Here is a 17,207-nt window from a genome sequence, read left to right as displayed (position 1 = left end):
CACTATACAGAGATGTGCTTCTGAATGTGGACGATGTGTCTTCTGATTCTGTAATGCAGTTCTGCTTGTGTTGAGTGATGTAAACAACTGATCGATCTAAACTCTTTAAACGTCAAAACTGATCATTAGATTTTTTATGACACAACAGTGGTGAGTGTTCCCACCTTCTCCTCTTTGTAACTTAACGCGATCTTTCCGTTTTCGAGTTTCGCTACCTGATCCGCAGTAGCGATTGACCGCTACCGGAAATGTACAACCCCACATCCGGTCTCAAACCAGGAAGTTTGCATTTTCTCGTGCACAGGGTCTATTTAGCAGTTATTTAGTTAGTTAGCAGTATAATACACTTGTCTCTCGTCTTTTTGGTTAATAAAGATAAATGTAATGACCACACCACTATTTTCCTCTTCCACAGATGAGCTGAAATCAGATGACTGTAGTGTAAGAGCACAGGTAGACAAAAAGCATGTTTGTTTGATGTTTTTCTCCTCTATCCTTCCAACATGCAGATAATTGAAGAACCTTTGTGTAATGTATTAGCTGAATTTAATAGTGAAAAATGTAATCTGGTTACTGGTCACATGTTATGGAGTAGTGCAAAAGAATGTAACAAATTAATATTAATTTTAAATATTCATATTTAATTTTAAATTACTATTAAGTAGGAATAAATACATTCAAGTTTTTCTGCTTGCTTGCACAAATTACTCACAAGTGAAAAAACAAAATAGTTCCAATTTAAGGTTATATTTTATGGTTTAAGGTTGTTCTCCTTGCATATGGTTGTATGAGGACATTGCTACGCCACATTGCTACTCTGTGATAATCTTTTTTTCCTTTTAAAACCTTCCAAATCTTGGATAGGCTCCCTGAAGAAGAGCTTCACACAGTGCTGATGAAAAGGCATGGCATGACACATGCTTGATTTCAATCTCTATCTCTCCACCTTCAGTCACTTCATGCATTCCCAAGGAACAGGGGCCTTGTTTCCTCAATCTCTTCAGTCGTGCCAAGCAATTGTCTGTAAGTTTGCCATCAGATCACTATCAGCTTGTCTGCAGGAGGGAGGGGAAAAGTGGCCCCCGTCTGCTTGCATGGTGGTTTGAAATGCATGGCTTCATCTTATTTCTTTATCAAGCCCAACTGATGTGTGAATATAAAATGTCTATATATTTTCGCTTTATAGCCCTTCAGTTCAAGAAATCTTCTGCCAAAAGCACTGGAGAAGCTGTGAAAGCAAAAAGCTGATACATCAAATGCCTACGTGGGTATGCATGCACATGTGCGGGTGAGTGTGCATGTGCTTATAAGTGCTTCAAGATTTACTTAAGTTACCCAGAGGAAGCTTTCAGAAAAAAAAGGCACACTCTCAAACATATACTCTGTCAAGACTTATCTTCGCCCCCCAGAGGCAGCAAGACAAAGCTCACACATTTTATAAAGTCTCCAATGGTAAATGAGGCGTTTGAAGAATTGCAAATGCCAGGGAGCGCATACACTGACAGTTAATTTTTATAACCTTTTGTGAAAAGACTTACCAGGCAAACATTCAACCTGAGACAGACCCCATCACTTGTGTCCCCATCCACCCACTCAACCCAGTAATTCATTGCATTTCTATCTCTATCAACCCACACAAGACCAGAAATTACTGTTACTGCTTAAACTAAACCAAAATATGTCACTGCTCTTTACTGGTTTAATAAGCATTTTATAAAGCATCAGAAAGCACAGTTCAGGTTGAAATGGCTATAATCAGTATTTTTAGATTAACAATGGAACATGTTTTTTGGGTCGCTCTGACAAACCCACAAACAATTATGCATTTCCTCCCAGCTCCCATGAGCTTTATAGCCTTTTTAGGCTAATTGTTTTGTCAGACTGCAGAGTTAGTATTTTGGTTCACTGTCTCCATACACTGACAGCTGTTTTCACTATTTAAAAAAGTTTAGTGTGTTTTGGTTTGTTTTTTTTTTTTTAAGATTTATGACATTTTGATCTCTGTGTGTATATGTTAAAAACTGGGATTTCCTTTTTACATGATTCTATTGGTATCCCATTCTGAACCTTGGTTCTTGTGATTTTCAGTCTACAGTTTCTGATATTACTTTATTTTTGACCTTGTAATGAAGTTCAGCTTTGGTAATCCAGTGTTTTGGTTCACATCTTAATTATTATTACATTTTTTGTCTTCCTTCTCTTATCCCTCCTAAGACTTATTCTGCCAGAGGTTTCTTCATGTTGAAAGGGAGTTTTTCCTTCTCACTGTCGCCAAAGTACTTGCTGATAGGGGGTCATATGATTGTTGGTTTTTTCTCTGCATGCATCATTGTAGGGTCTACCTTACAATATAAAGCATTTTGAGCCGACTGTTGTTGTGATTTGGCTTACAAATAGAATTGAAATGAAATTGAATTATTCTTCATTGTAGTTTATTTCCTTTGTCTCTTTCTTCATGTGTAGTGTGAGTCTCCTTATGTCCACATTCAGTATCTTTCTCTTAGGTTGGCATCTTGTTAAGTGTTAGCATTCATTATATTAGTCTCCTTTGGCTATTTCCTGCTTTACTTTGAAAGTTTATTTTCTTAGTTTTACTTCCTATCTGTCTCTACCTGATTGTCCTGATTGCCTTCACCACTCTCCTATCTGTCATTCCCTAATCAGCCCTCTATTATAAATAGTCCTGTCTTCCCTTTAGCAGACTGCAGAGTTAGCATTTGTCATAGCATTTGTTATTTTTCCCTTGTCTATTCCTCACGCACTGTCTTGTCTTGTCTTTTTTCCATCACTTTTTGTGGTTTTTCAACCTTCAGCTTCCTGCAGTTGGGCCCTAACCTTTACGCTCCACACAACCTGACAATATCATTAGATTCCACCTTTTCAGACCTCAAATTTTATCCCAAAGTTCTTGCAGTGCTTTGGCTAGAGCTGGTTTAAGCCTGTTCTCAGGTGGCTACTTAATGGAGTTTTGAAACTTACCAAACAGCCACTTCATCAAACGTTCATCAAATTACTAACATTATAATTATTGTGAGCTTTTAGCACTGACCTGAACTTCGATGCCATATCCCAGGTAGACAGTAATCAAGTAGTTACACTCCACTCCCGAGTCAAGTTGCTGCAGGATTTCAATGTTACCCTCAGGGTCAGTGAAATTCAGACTACACGGCTCTGTGGAAGAAAGTAAAATGACAAGTGATTCCCTTTTTCCCGGATCACTGATCTTTCTGACAGCCCACCTGTGTCTCCCTGGCCCTGTAACCCTCTAACTATCTCTGCAGAGATCCTCTCTGACACTACTCATCTGGGCCTTCAGCCCTCTGTGGCCAGTGGGAAGGGCGGGCAGGACACATCAGGAAAAATCAGATTGTTTTTGACATATGAGCAACTCCGTTATCCCTGACGGAAAGATGAATAGCTGTGTGCAGAATGCAAAATGAACAGGAGTAATGCTGAGGATTTGATGCTTAATTTTCTTTTCCTCTGGGATACATGTGTTATATTTAAGGGTAAATGTCCAGCTCAGTACAGTACATCCTTGAAAGTCAGAGAAAAAGAAAAAGAATATTACTCTGCCTACCTGATGTTTGCATGGTGGTGATGGTGGTAGTTGTGGTAACAGTCGTGGACATTGTTGTGGTGTCTTTCTCTGAAGAAGCCGGAGTGAGCTTGTGGAGCTGATGACCAGGGCCGGTTTTGTTTTTTAGTGCCATTTCACTAGCTTCCCCCTTTTCCATCTTCCCCGAGGTGGCCTCTTCCGGAGAAGCACCCAAATTCTGAGGCTGACTTCCTAGTGAAGATGAGGGAGGTACTCCGCTGTTTTCAGCATCTGAACCTCTGTTATTTGGTGTCACCTGGGTGGTAAGTGAGTGTGTTGTTGGATCGACCTTGTCTGTCCCCCTGGTCCTTTCCTTTGATTTCTTTTGAGGCATAGACACGGGCAGTGCTGGTGTTGTGGGGGAAAATGTAGTCAGCGGTGATGTGGCAGCCACAGTAGCAGTAGAGGCAACATCTGAAAAAGCTGGAGCATCCTCATGGGGCACAAGTTGAGTGACAAGGTCTGCTGCATTTGGAGCAGACACAGAGCCTGGCATGGTGGGATATGCAGCCACATAGCCATCCTTCCGAAAAAAATGCTGGTCCCCCCGGAAGTCCCTTGTAAGTAAATGCTCATGAAGCAGCAGGCCCTTGAAGACTGGCTGGTGGTTGGGGATGTTCATTGGTGAGACGGTAGTGATGGAATGGACTTCACTTTCTGTGTCCTGCGTTGATGAGTGTGTGAAGAGGTCCCTGTCTAGGTCCAGTGTCCTCTTACTGATGCTGTTACTATCTTTTGCAACTGAAAATTAAAAGAAAAAAGGAGAAAAAAAAGTAATATAGTTATATTAAGCAAAATATTACAGTCCAGTGATCTATAGAAGCAACATGCAGTATACGAGAGTAGTATGTCTTTTTGACAGTTTCATTATAGAATCATCAACTCTGCCAGCCTATAATCTTGCAAAATTATGCCTAATGAGGTGAGAGGCTCTCCTCTTGTATAATTCTTCCACACTTTCTTTTTTGAGTTTTGCTATTTTTAATCAGTTCATTATGCATGTGTGTGTATATGTGTGTGTGCGTGCGTCTGCGTGCAGTGAGGCTGGAGAAACTATGACCATAATAAAGTCCTTTATAAATTTATTCACTAGCAAGTCAGTCTAATAGGTTAACATAAATATAATATATAGTGTGAATATTACTGTACAGAGGGAGGAGTATTTAAACACATGGAGTGTATCCATCTTCTATGTTAATGTAAAAAACTTTTAGTACTTAACATATTGGGGTATTTTTAAGACCATGAACACAATTAATAAGGTAGTATCAAAAACAGATTCCATAATTACACTCTGCATTCAATAAAAGCTTGGCGTGAGACTGAGAGGATGTAGTCTAGCTTTTAACAAGAAAAAAAAGTAAAAACACCACCAAATGAAAACAAGCTCTCTATTAGTCAATAATGGGTAAAATCAGTTATCATTAGCCATCTAAATCATAGGTGTCAAACTCTGGCCCGCGAAGCCATACCAAATTACTATTAGAGCTGGCCTACTGGTATTATACAGTTAATATATATATTGTTTAGTATTAAGCTTTGCTTGTTCCATATTCAGTTTTTCAGCAAAACTTGTTTGAGTCCATAAGAAAAGATTCATTCTTATATCTAGAGGAAGATTTTTTTTTTCAATAAATATTAGCGTTAGCCCGCGACTTTGTTCCAGTTTTCGAATTTTGGCCCACTGTGTATTTGAGTTTGACACCCCTGATCTAAATCATCCCAAACTAAGCAGTCATTTTGCCATTCTGATACTGGCACTTCTAACATTTTAAAAAATATATCTAACTTTCAGTATTTGACACATCAGCCTGGTACTATTTCAATAATATGTAGGGTTTGTTAAGGTTTGCAAGTTCATATTATCTTCTTTTATACACATATGTCAACAAGAAACAATGCTGTCAGCTTTGGCACTTTAATTAGCTTGCATTTGGGGTGACAGTTTGCCTTAATGAGGCAAAATAGCTGCCGGCACACTTTTCACACTTAAAGATGAAAGGATGTTGTTGACACCGTGGCAGCAAATCAATGAGATATCCCTATGTGAGTGCTTCTATTACAGCACTCCAAGAGCATGACAGAATCTAAGTTTGAAATCAAAACCAATGGAAGACTCCGTTATATATTTAGGGCTTCAGTCAGAGAAGCCTAAAGGCTTGTCAGCAACCATCTGGCAACCACCGGAATTGAGAAAAAAAGTGTATTCCCCAACTAGTTGTGAGTGGCTGCTGGAGGTAGCTCATATTTGCTGTGAAATCAATTGCTAAAGCCTCCTTCACACAGGTCAAAAGACTGGTCAGTGACTCTAGGTAGTCATGAGTCGCTAGGAAGAATATGTATTCTGTGAGAGGCTGATAGATGGCAATCATTAGTGTGAAACTGGTTATAAAGAACTATACAGTGATGCACCTTGAAACTGCTTTGATTGCTAGCAGGTTGAAAGTCACTATTGGTATGCATGGAAGACACTGCCTTTTTCACAAACATAAAAAAGTTTTACAGCTTTACTTCAGTTTATGTGCACTGCTACAGCATTAAACCGCATGCTCATTGACTAACAACTTATGATTAACAAGCTTGTGGTTGAGCATGAGCATGTGGTGTCATATAGATAATTCTTCGTTTCTGGAAGATGGTATAACAACGATTTACAAAATGGACTTATTTTATTTTTATATATGACCAAAAGTGAATGACCGAGCCCATAAACTTAGCAGGAAAGTGTTTACGGAGCTCAAGTCTTCTTCTATTGGGAGCCTTTGTGCAACCACAGCTCTTGCCATCTGGTCACTTTCAGTTACAGTGCATGTTGAAGCTACTTCTGTGATGGCTTCATTTTTCCAACCTGGAAGCTGCATCTGTGTTTTATATTGTCTGGAGAATATTTAACTATAGGGACCAGAGGGTGCTAGGTGATCATCCACTGGTCTCTAGGCCTTTGTGATTCCCTTAGAGGTCATTTGCACAAAAAATGTTGAGTACATAGATACACAGCACACGCACTGTTTGTGCCTTGAAATTCTAGATAAGCCTGTTTCTTTAATCGTACATGAATTTATACCATGATCCTCAGCGTGAACTCTTACAGAACTCTGTTTCATCCTCTTTCCTCACATCTGATTCAATTATAAAGCTTGCATATTCTTCAATCGACCGACACTTTTCAATGTGTTGATTATAAGAACCCGTCACTTTCTTGCCTATGAAATATAGCATATATTTCAGGCTCAAATCAGCCTGCCAGTTGGTAAACATTCACCCTGCAAAGTCAAATTTGAAGTTATTGATTTCCTAAGGATTCCACAACAGGAAACATACATTCGGTTTTTTAAAAAAGAAATAGTATCTGAATAAATCTGAAAAATTGCTGTGCCGAAGGAGACGCTCTGCTTTGCTCATAAACTTGGAAAGAAGTTGTAAGGTTCTGTAACATTTTGCTGACGCAGAGTACTTTTTACCACCACCGGGCACATTGATAAAACTTTGATTGGGCTATTCAAGAGGAAGAGTAAACAGCTTTATTACAAAGCCTCTCCTAGGCGGACAGAATTGACACATGGTTTTACATTTTACTGACAAACACGACAACACCACATTCATCTTTTGTGGTGACAGAAGCAATTCAAAGACCTTTTGATGTTCTAAGATGGAGGAGAAACATTTCCTTGTAGCCTTATTCTGTCACAACAAGGGGAGCAAGAATGGTGCTATAAAGGCAAACTAAGCATATTTGACATGTCATTCTAGCAGAGAGAATAAAGAGACTAAAGGGGGGGTCTTCATAAATGATTGAAGTATATAAGACTGGCCTTCAACAATCTCAAAGACACACATACACACATACTGCATAATAAATTGAGAGTTTTTATTTATTCATTTATTTATTTTTATCATAATTACTGTAATTGCTCCTTGTGGCTGTTAAGCCCTGCCTCCTGCTGTCTTATCTTCCTCTCCCTCTGTCTCTGTCTTTGTAGCACATGTTTCGACCATCTATTTTCTGCCCTCCAGTCAGAATATTGAGTGAATGTGGAGAGTGAGGATGGAAGGCTGGGTTGAACCAGAGTTTCTCATACACAGATCAATAGAGGATCAATGTGTACAGGTTGAAGACCTCACTGTGGTGATTACAGAGAGGCACTGCTACCATATTGTTCTAATCTCCAAACTTTAATTGGCTGTTTACAGCTGAGGTTTGGAGCAACAGGGAGAAACTGAATTTTAAGTACCATTTCTATTAGTATTTATGCATTTTAACATGTATTTTTATTATCTCAACAAATTGGACAGTTAATCAATAAAATAATTTTGAAGAAATCTAATCAGGAAAGTAATTTATTTATTAGTTTCAACCTGAAAAAAAAAACATGTTAAAATTAGTTATGCTTCATCCAGGTACATCACTAAAATACTGACTGCATATAATTAATTGTCTAATGCTATAATTCAAGCCAAAAAAATTGGCTTGAAGTTCCCTTTTTAAATTTAAATTCCTTTATTTCAAACTGGTTCAGCCGTCGTGATGTCAAGGATCATCACTTTTAATGAGCACTGGTTTTCTTGGAAGAACCATCTTGTTCAAGTCCTAAGTGGTCAGGTTGAGAGCATGGCCAGGCTCATCATCATTTTGGGGTTTTTTGTTTGTTTGTTTTTACTTCACCATTTGTGGGGTTCATTTGCCAGGAATTTTTCAACAGTAGTCTAAACGAAAATAATATTCTGCTTAAGTAGCCTGAACTGTAATTTTAGTCCTCTCTCATACACGTTCTCAAATAATGCAAAAAAAAAAAAAAAAGACCAGAAGCAAAGCTTTCAAAATGTCATGCAAATGTTTAAATTGCGATGCTATTCATGGTAATGTTACATTATGAAAAATAACTGGCGTTTTTCTCAGGCGGCATTCCTCATAATACAGACACACCTTGTTGCTGAAGTTGTGAAAAAAAGAAAGTAAGACTATGTAGTTGGGAAAAACTAAGTATGCCTTGTGATTTAGTAGCTTCCCATATGGAAAAGAAATAGTAAAAACTTATATGATTTACTCGTGAAAGTGGCCACTTTCTCATTACTTTCATACATTCTTTTAGGAAGTATCCAAAACATACAAGTTTCATTATATAATTTTTCAAGGGATCTTATATCTGTTTTCACTCTTGTATGCTTTTCATACAAGTTTCACACAAGACAGATACAAACTTTATAAGATTTATATATATCTTTTCCATATGGGTTGAACCACTTCTAGAAGCAATAACGGGAAGTGATGTGACCTTTATCAGTCTCTCAAATCATTGCAGAAGGATTTTGGTCCATTCTGCAGCGTTGCTTCAGTTCCTTTAGGTTTACAGGAATTCTTTTATGCACAGCTCTCGTAATGTCCCACCTCAACATTTCAAGGGTTATGGGTTGAGGTTTGACTGGGCCATTGCATCATGTCTCTTAATTCTCAGCCAATCTGCTTTAGATTTGCTGGCATTCAACAGTGTCCTGTTGCATGACATAATTTTGACCGAGCTTTAGCTGTCGGACAGATGGCTTCACATTTAACTCTAGAATACTTTTGTATACAGAGAAGTTCATGGTCAATTCAGTGGCTGCAAGGCTCCAAAAAAGGCCCAAATTATCGTCTCCAATCACCATGATCAAATGTGGTGCTGAGCATTTGGTCTTGTCTGCCCAAAAGAAATTGTACCAGAAGTCTTGTGGTTTGTTCTGATACAACATTGTAAACTTAAGCTGCGTTGCCATGTTCTTTTTTAGAAAAAAGAGGCTTTCTCCTGGTAATGTGCTTGGATTTCTACTGCTGGGGAGATGGAGTGTACATCCCAGTTTAAAACGTTACTTTTTGATAAGCCTTATAGTTAGAGCAGCATCAGGTTATTGTTGCGTCATCTTAGTCATGCTACAATAGGTCTAGGCTGCTGAGGGCTTCCCGTGATGCATGAATCTTTCTTCTTCACTCTTCCCGCTGTCACCAAGTGCTTGATCACGATGTGTGTTCTGATTATATATATGATACAGTTTTCTCTGTATTAATGTCGGCTCTTTACCTTACAATATAAAGCAATATAAAGCACCATGAAGTGAATGTTGTTGTGACTTAATGCTACATAAAAATGCCAAAACATCTGCTGTTATAGAGGCGCTCGAACTTTTTGATGATCAGTTCATCAAGTGCATTTGATGAGCAGCACCTCCTGGCTGCTGCTTACCCTCTTAATTTCTATGGAACCACTAAGGGTTTACTTAGTTTCTATTTCACATGACTGTGAAGTATATAGTTATAATATCTTCCAACACTGCCCACCAGTTAAACATTATTGTCTAACCATGTGTCTATGTACTCTAATATACTGCCGTACACAGTGTACTTTTAAAAAAAATGTGACCTTTATGTGCTTTGGTAGGTTTGTGTCATACTGTTGCAAACAGTGACAGGCAAGTTCTTTCAAGTCACAAGACTTGTGACAAGATTAGTTTTAACTCACAAAGCCATAGCAGCTGTTATCAGTCGTGGAAGCTGTTGCTTCTCTGCACCCCAGGTAAACATCATTTATTGACGTGCAACAGCTAAAAGTAGCAACCATGCTGCACGCTAAAGAGGTTACGTGTATAAATGAATCACATCACACTACACTGCAGCTGGTTAATTAGAGCTAATTCATAAATTAAAGGTGGTAATTGCAGTGACAGAATGACGTTACTGTGATATTATTCAGTGCATTAGAACAAGTACAATAAAATACCATTTATTGTCCCGGGGGAAATTTAGTTAGTGACATGTTTCCTTTGTGAGCACATTCGGTACACGTTTATGAGACCACTTATCTGAGAGGAAGGAAACCATTTAAAGAGTGCGGAATATATTCATTTGCCCCTAAAGAAATCTGCTATGCTCTCTTGCCCCGTTACATCAAAAAGTACCAGCTCTGCTGTCAAAACTGAGAAACGGGAATATTAGACTTAGTGATATAAAATAACCTTAACAAACCGAGACAACCCTGATACCATAACAAATGTTAAATGGTGCAAAATGTTATAAATTTCAACTAGGCTGTGATTTGGTTTTTATCTAGTGAAATCCTTAGAGAAGTCTAACATTAGACTGTAGAAAACCAAGAATATATTTACAATCCTATGGCCTGCAGGGCCAATTATAATAAAGATTTTCCAGCAATCCTGATTATGTGCATCATTTACATTGGGAGGCACACGATCATGCTTTGTCCATGGATCCATGACAATCTCTCAGTCTACACTGACTAAGATGACAGAGTGAGCAATCATTGGGGAACGCTCCTCAAGATGGCAACAGACAGCCTCATCTCTTCAGTTGCATACAAATGGAGTCATCAGTGAACACTCAGTGCATGGAGAGAGCACTAATAAGATGGGACAAGCCACACTTGAGGCAGGCTTCTGATTGACATCAATCTCGTAATATCCAGGGGCTTTATTTCCTTATTATTACAGAGAGCCACTAGACAAGCAAATCAATAAGCCACTTCCGCTGGGCTCAGATACAAGGGCTTCAGGTCTCTCTACGTAACTCCTTCTAGGATTCTCTGTGGAGGTTTGCACTCATGAATTCATTGTAAAGCTAAGGCAAAAATTTCCTGTTGCTGACTTTGACTCCATTTCCCCGAGTATGTGCAGATTCTACACTTGTTTGCATAAAACGACTAGGAGAGACCAGAGGAAATAATGGGGTGAAACTGATAAATGATTCCATTAGTCAACTTAATGAATTGATCTTTTAATTTTCCTTGTGGGTGTGACAGGTGCACGGAAGGGGAAATAAATAAACAAACAAAAGGTAGAAGGAAGGAAATGAGGAAAATTAAATTGATTACTGGATAAAACCGGCAAGAAAAAAGGGGGGTGAAAAAAGTCACGATTTATTTCTCAGGCAGTAATTTATGTCTGAAAACAGAAGTGACATTCCTATTTCATAGCATCACATTTTCCTTGTACTGTCTGTCTGGCTTTTGAGTCATGGGGATAACAGCATATGGAGATGAGACACGCTCTTATCCTTCATGTGACCTTTGACTTCATTGAGCGGAACCATAACTTTTCCCTTTCATTTATTCTAGCCCCTCTGAGTTCCGGTTCATTGAACATCGTCCTTCAGACAGCCTTTAAACAAACTGTGTCTTAATGGTGCCATGAAGCTCGTAAGGCCTGACCTTTAAGCTGGAGTAGAACAAAAACAGAGTTACACGTCACCACTATTTGCATTAAAACCTACTGTAAAGTATTTAAGTTGCAGGTGGTAGCAGGTCGTTCTTAACCAAATCGGAACTTTAAAAGTGTTTTAATTGGTAATAAACTGTTGCCAGCTGAATGTTATTTGAAAAACAAAATCTGCTATTTTTTTTATTTACAGTTTTTTTCCAGCTTTTCTTTGGCCCAAGAACAAATAATAAATGAATACGTGTCTTGTTTTACAAATGCCTGGCATTAAAATTACATCTTCTTCCGTAATCGTAATAGAATCTGTCTTATGTAGAAGCCAAAGCCTTGTTGCATTTCAATTTACTATTGCTCTGCATCCTAGAAAAATACTGGGAGGAATGTCTATTTTCACACTTCATTTCCTTCCATTAGTGTAATTTATCTTTTCATTTTCTTCTCATTTACTCCATGGTGGAGTCAATTAAGAAGAGAGCTGTTGGTGAAACAAGAACTACAACTTTAAAATCTGTAGCCAGTTACAGTACAGTGAGAAAATTACTCCACCGTGTGTTAACAACAGTTGTAAAGGAAAGAAGGGGGGGAAAAGTTGGAAGACTGAGTAAAAAAAAACCTTTTAATTCATTTGCTCATGTCTGTCAAATGCATCCAGGTATTCAACATGAAGACGCAAACACATGATGAAATGCATAAATAGGCAGAATCATTATCTTGTAAATATAGTTATCTGAGAGAGAGCGCGGTGTACATCTGTGGCTCTTCTGGTGACAGCGCAGACATTACTTTGAATTTAAAAGCTACTTGATTGATGTCACACCCTTTGCCCACGTTCAAATGATTTCCCAAACCTACAGGAAATCCATCAGCTCAAGGAAAACACTACTAAAGAGCCACCCCAGCAATTTTCAATCTCATCCGTGTACTTGTTATAGATCGACGTGCCAATGTGGACCATTACACCTGTCAATACTCTCTATTTCATGGGGAGGCTTATGTTATAACTCTGAATTAGACCAGACACAAAAACAAGATTCATTTTAGCCTCAAGAACTTCTTCTTCATCAGATAGTAGAGACCATCTGAAAATTGAAGCCAGGCAAAAGAGAAGGAAAAAAATCACTTTCTTATTTATTTATTTTTTTTGGTTTGTGTTGTGAGATATGTGAGAGCTCATATATAGAGAGAACAAGTATTCTTAGGAACCACAAAGACAAAAGACTGAGAGGAAACTGAGAGGAAAGCACGTGCACGCTGGCCTGTGTAATATTTATCAGGGTGAAATCGTTGTCCTCTCCAAACAGACTGATGCCATTCAGCTTGAGAGTCAGGAGCTGAAATTGTATTACAATGCTTTAATCTCGGCTGAGTGGCCAAGAGGTCATGCTCCTGGAAATTGAAGACCTGAAAAATGAGCTGCAGAGTCAAGAAGGCTTGAAAAATCATGAGATGAGTGAGGAGAGGGTAGCCTGCTCCTTCACAGTGGAGGAATTTCTCCAGGAACTTGAGGAGGTAAAAAGGAAGCATCTAGCTGAAAAGCAGATCCTTTCTCATGAGCTGACCACTCTCAGAGTCCAGAAAGAAAAATGATCGAGGGTCCAGACTGAGTTCGAAAAATTGGAAACTGCGGATATCGCAGGCAAATTGGAGGACATGCAGGTCTCAGATCAGCATTTGGCTCAATGCATAATGAAAAAACTAAACAAATTTATTAAGAGGATCCAGGCAGAGACTAACTATCTAAACACTTTAAAGCAGAAGAGCTATACCAAAATGAAAGAAGCCACTTAGATGAGTGATGAAACATTTAAGTAATTTGATTAGATGTAATTTCGTTACTTAAGTACACGATATATAATAAGAGTTCATATCTAACACATTTTCCTTAATGATTAGTTATTTCAATAAATAAACCTGTGCTCTTAAATATTTCAGTTGCATTTTACTCAAAATGACGGTTATTCTTGAACAAAAGGTGCACGTTTACGAGGGCAAAGAATCATTTTTAGTGTTTTCTGCATGTAGGCAAAGCTCAGACTGAAAGATTGTTCTTTCTTTTTACAGTAGGTGTTTTCATTGCTGCAGAAATTATGGGAAAAAGAAGAGCAAACATCAAAATGAACCTCTATTTTTTTGAAAAGTCCTTTAACAATAGTCTATATTGACATATTTTGATTTGTGTAGAATAGATCCAGCACTTCTTGCTTCAAAAGTACCCAATTTTTTTAAATGCACTTGCTTGAATGCATTGAAAACTAAAAATGTTTTCCCCGAGTGTTACACTCTGTAGAAACCTCCTCCTGCAGAGTCAGCTTCCAGTTAAATAAGCTTCCTGGTATTTAGAGAAAGTGAGATACAGGCTCCATTTAGTCCCGTCTTAAATTCCAACACAGTTCACCTTGTTTCCAACACAGAAAAAGCACTGTGTGAAATATTCAAGAAATTATTATTATTATTAACCTTTTATAAATTGTATTTATTAGTTATTGTTCACAGACATTAAGAAACTCATTAGTCAAAAAAAAGTACTTTTATTTGCTTTCTGTTCCCTTCCTGTTTTCTTTGGATTGAGCATCAGTCTACTTCAAGTTTAGAAAAAGATCAAGGTTTGGGTTAAAATAGTTATAAAATAATAAGAAATATTAAATAATATTATATGTTGCAAAGTTTACCACTTGTTCCAAAGCTCCATTTTCCATGTTGCCCCCATGACAAGTACTGTGAGAGATGTCTTTAAAAACAGGTGCAGAAACAACACTTACTTTCAACACATTCAAACAGATGTATATTAAACCCACACCCAACAATGTTTTGACACTGAGCTTCGTCTCAATGCTTATGTTATGATACATAAGTGCACAAGTAGTTTGCTTTAACTGCAAAAGTAGTTAAGGCAAATGATTAAAAAACGTTGTACTAGATCATGTTTCAGGACGGTATTAATGAAAGTGCTTTGTGGGTGCTTGTTTTTGAAAATCCATTTGGTGTTATAGCTCAAATTGTGGTCTTGGTACTCTGATCTCTTGCTTCAGGCTAGTGCTGCTCATTTCCACATGCTGCTGTGAGTAGCTTGTTAGGTGACTTGAATGCTATATTTCGTTGGTGATCTTAGATGTGACTACTAGGTGAATATATTTGGATTACCTGAATTTTAATACGCAAAAGAAATATTTGTTTTTATATACTTTGTTACCGGTTTTTATTAATAAAAACACATACACACACACACAGTTTGAATCATTGTAGTGCATGGGTTAGCACCGCCAAATCTCTCCGGCTTGCTCTAACAGTCCAAAGATTGTTTAATTTTTTAATCTAAATTGGCCATAGGTGTGAACGTGAGCGTGTGGTTCCCTATTTGTTAGCCCTGTGATGGAGTGGTGACTGTACCCCGAGTCTCACTGTGCAATAACTAATGTCTCAGCACCCTCTCCCCAAAGAAGTGGAGAATTGTAGAAATGGATGCATGGGTGGAATGACCATGGGTAAGGAGGAAAAATTACAGTATATTTTATGATCCCATGAAGTACTAACTGATCAAAGGATTAAACATGTTTGTGAATCTTAACCTTTTGCATATTGACTGGATTAGGTGGATACAGGTAGAGAGCAGACCTTTGGACAAAAACAGTTTTGTTTTTTGTTTCTCTTTTTACTCTTAGATCTGACAAAATCAGAGCATTTTGGATACTTTCTATGTGCACTCTGACTTAGCAAGCAAGTAAAATAACTGATCTGGGGAATTTTTTGAACAGAAGAGAAAAGAATACAAGCAGCATACACACAATGTGGCAAAACCGATATATGTTTTTAGATGCGAAGGATGAATCTCTTTCAAGGAAGGGCAGAGACTAAGAAATATCCACAATTAGGTAACTATTCTTCAAGCGGGGTGACAAGCTTACTGGAAAACTGCATCCAAGAGTAGAGACAGTATTGATACAAACAAAGAAGAGGCTAGACAGCATTGTTATTGTTTTGGCTTTGAATAATTTTTTGCCCCGAAGCTTTCTATTTTAGTGTGTTCAGCATGCTTTGTGATAGTTTAGTCAGCGTAGACATTGGGCCATTACATTCGGACAGCTCTAACTGTTGTAGCATCTTATCAACCCTCTTAAAAATGAAAGGCATTTTCAAATGTTTGAAAAAAAATGAGCAATTAAAATATGCATTTATCCACTAACTGGATTAAGTCTGAGTGACTGCGATATTTTAAAACTATCTCGAAACGAGATAAGAACGAGTATTTAAAAAACAATAATCAGTAAAGGAGAGGATAAGAGAGTTCAAAAGAGAGAGACAAACATATTTTTGACCAGAAGCGTTTTAATATCCCAGCTGCATGTAAAGTTTAAATTATTTTTATTCATTTTGGCAGGTGGATGCCAAAGAGCAAAGTCAGGTGAGGGCCTGTGAGTACACAAGTCTCAAAACATAAGCGCTGTAAACCAAAACACAAGCTGCCTATTGGGAGGTGAGGGGAAACAATATTAACACCGACAGTGATGGATGGTGTTGCTTCCTGTAGAGGTCTGATGGATGGAGGACTCTTTACAGGTACGAAGCACTGTTTTCTAGACTAAAAGGGGCCTTTTGTGTGTTGTGCATACACGAGTAAAATGTGCGTTATAAAAAATAGGTGTGCAACATTAATGTATTTCTTTTGCATAGATATAGACAGTGTTTTCTGCCATCCGTGGGTCCATTATTACATATATGCTTGAATATTACCAACAAATAAAGGTGAGATATTCCTAAAAGCTCTTTCCTAATGTGCAGCAGTGCTTGCTTTGTCTCTAAAAGCAAATCTTTGCCTGCTCATCTTTGCTTTTTGAAATTGCACCACTCTTTAGGTAAAGTAAATAGCTAGATTACTCAAAGTTAGTGATCTGCAATGTTTCTAAAAACAGTCAAATTTATGAAAAAAATATAGCAACAACAAAATGCACCAAACACTAAAGACCAGTATGTATTATGGCACAGTCATAATAAGCTGCTGTGTCAGGTTTATGTGCATTAGTATTAACTTCCCTTTCCTCAATAGTGTCACACCTAAAAACAGATCAGTTTACTGGCCTCAGACAAGAAAAAGAGCAGCTAAAGGTCAAAAACCTCCTCTCCAAAAACAATGTTATATTATCTGCGTCTGCTGCACTCAGCAGATAAAATTGATGTTGTTCTTCCCACTGCGATGGTTATATTTGAAATCAACAGCGAGACACTTGCTGTAGTTTATGTTTGGACTTTTCATATTCTCTCTCTACATATGGCACTGCCGGGCTTTTTACAGCTTAGAAGGCAAAAGGGTCCTGAAAGGTAAAGGAAACAAAAAGAAAATTACATTAATTAAAAAGAACAAAGCACTTATTCATCATATCACGTTAACAGTCACCCACTTTACAGTAGCAGGTTG

At 37.9% G+C, this 17,207-nt stretch overlaps 1 protein-coding gene across 2 annotated transcripts in view; it reads right to left on the bottom strand.

Moving 5' to 3' along the window:
• Positions 1 to 17,207, bottom strand: part of LOC102209856 (seizure protein 6 homolog) — a 91,831-nt gene that overhangs the window by 39,197 nt on the left and 35,427 nt on the right. For both annotated transcript variants that reach the window (XM_005737882.1, XM_005737881.1), the window contains exons 2-3: positions 3,581 to 4,339; positions 3,050 to 3,171 (exon numbers count right to left, since the gene is read on the bottom strand). In XM_005737882.1, coding sequence (XP_005737939.1) covers positions 3,050 to 3,171; positions 3,581 to 4,339 — 881 coding nt within the window. The remainder of the gene's footprint in view (positions 1 to 3,049; positions 3,172 to 3,580; positions 4,340 to 17,207) is intronic.

Source organism: Pundamilia nyererei, unplaced genomic scaffold, assembly GCF_000239375.1.
Source record: "Pundamilia nyererei isolate P.nyererei 1_Seehausen unplaced genomic scaffold, PunNye1.0 scaffold00080, whole genome shotgun sequence".
In the NCBI taxonomy this organism is placed as follows: Eukaryota; Metazoa; Chordata; class Actinopteri; order Cichliformes; family Cichlidae; genus Pundamilia; species Pundamilia nyererei.
This window is presented reverse-complemented; position numbering and strand designations above follow the sequence as displayed.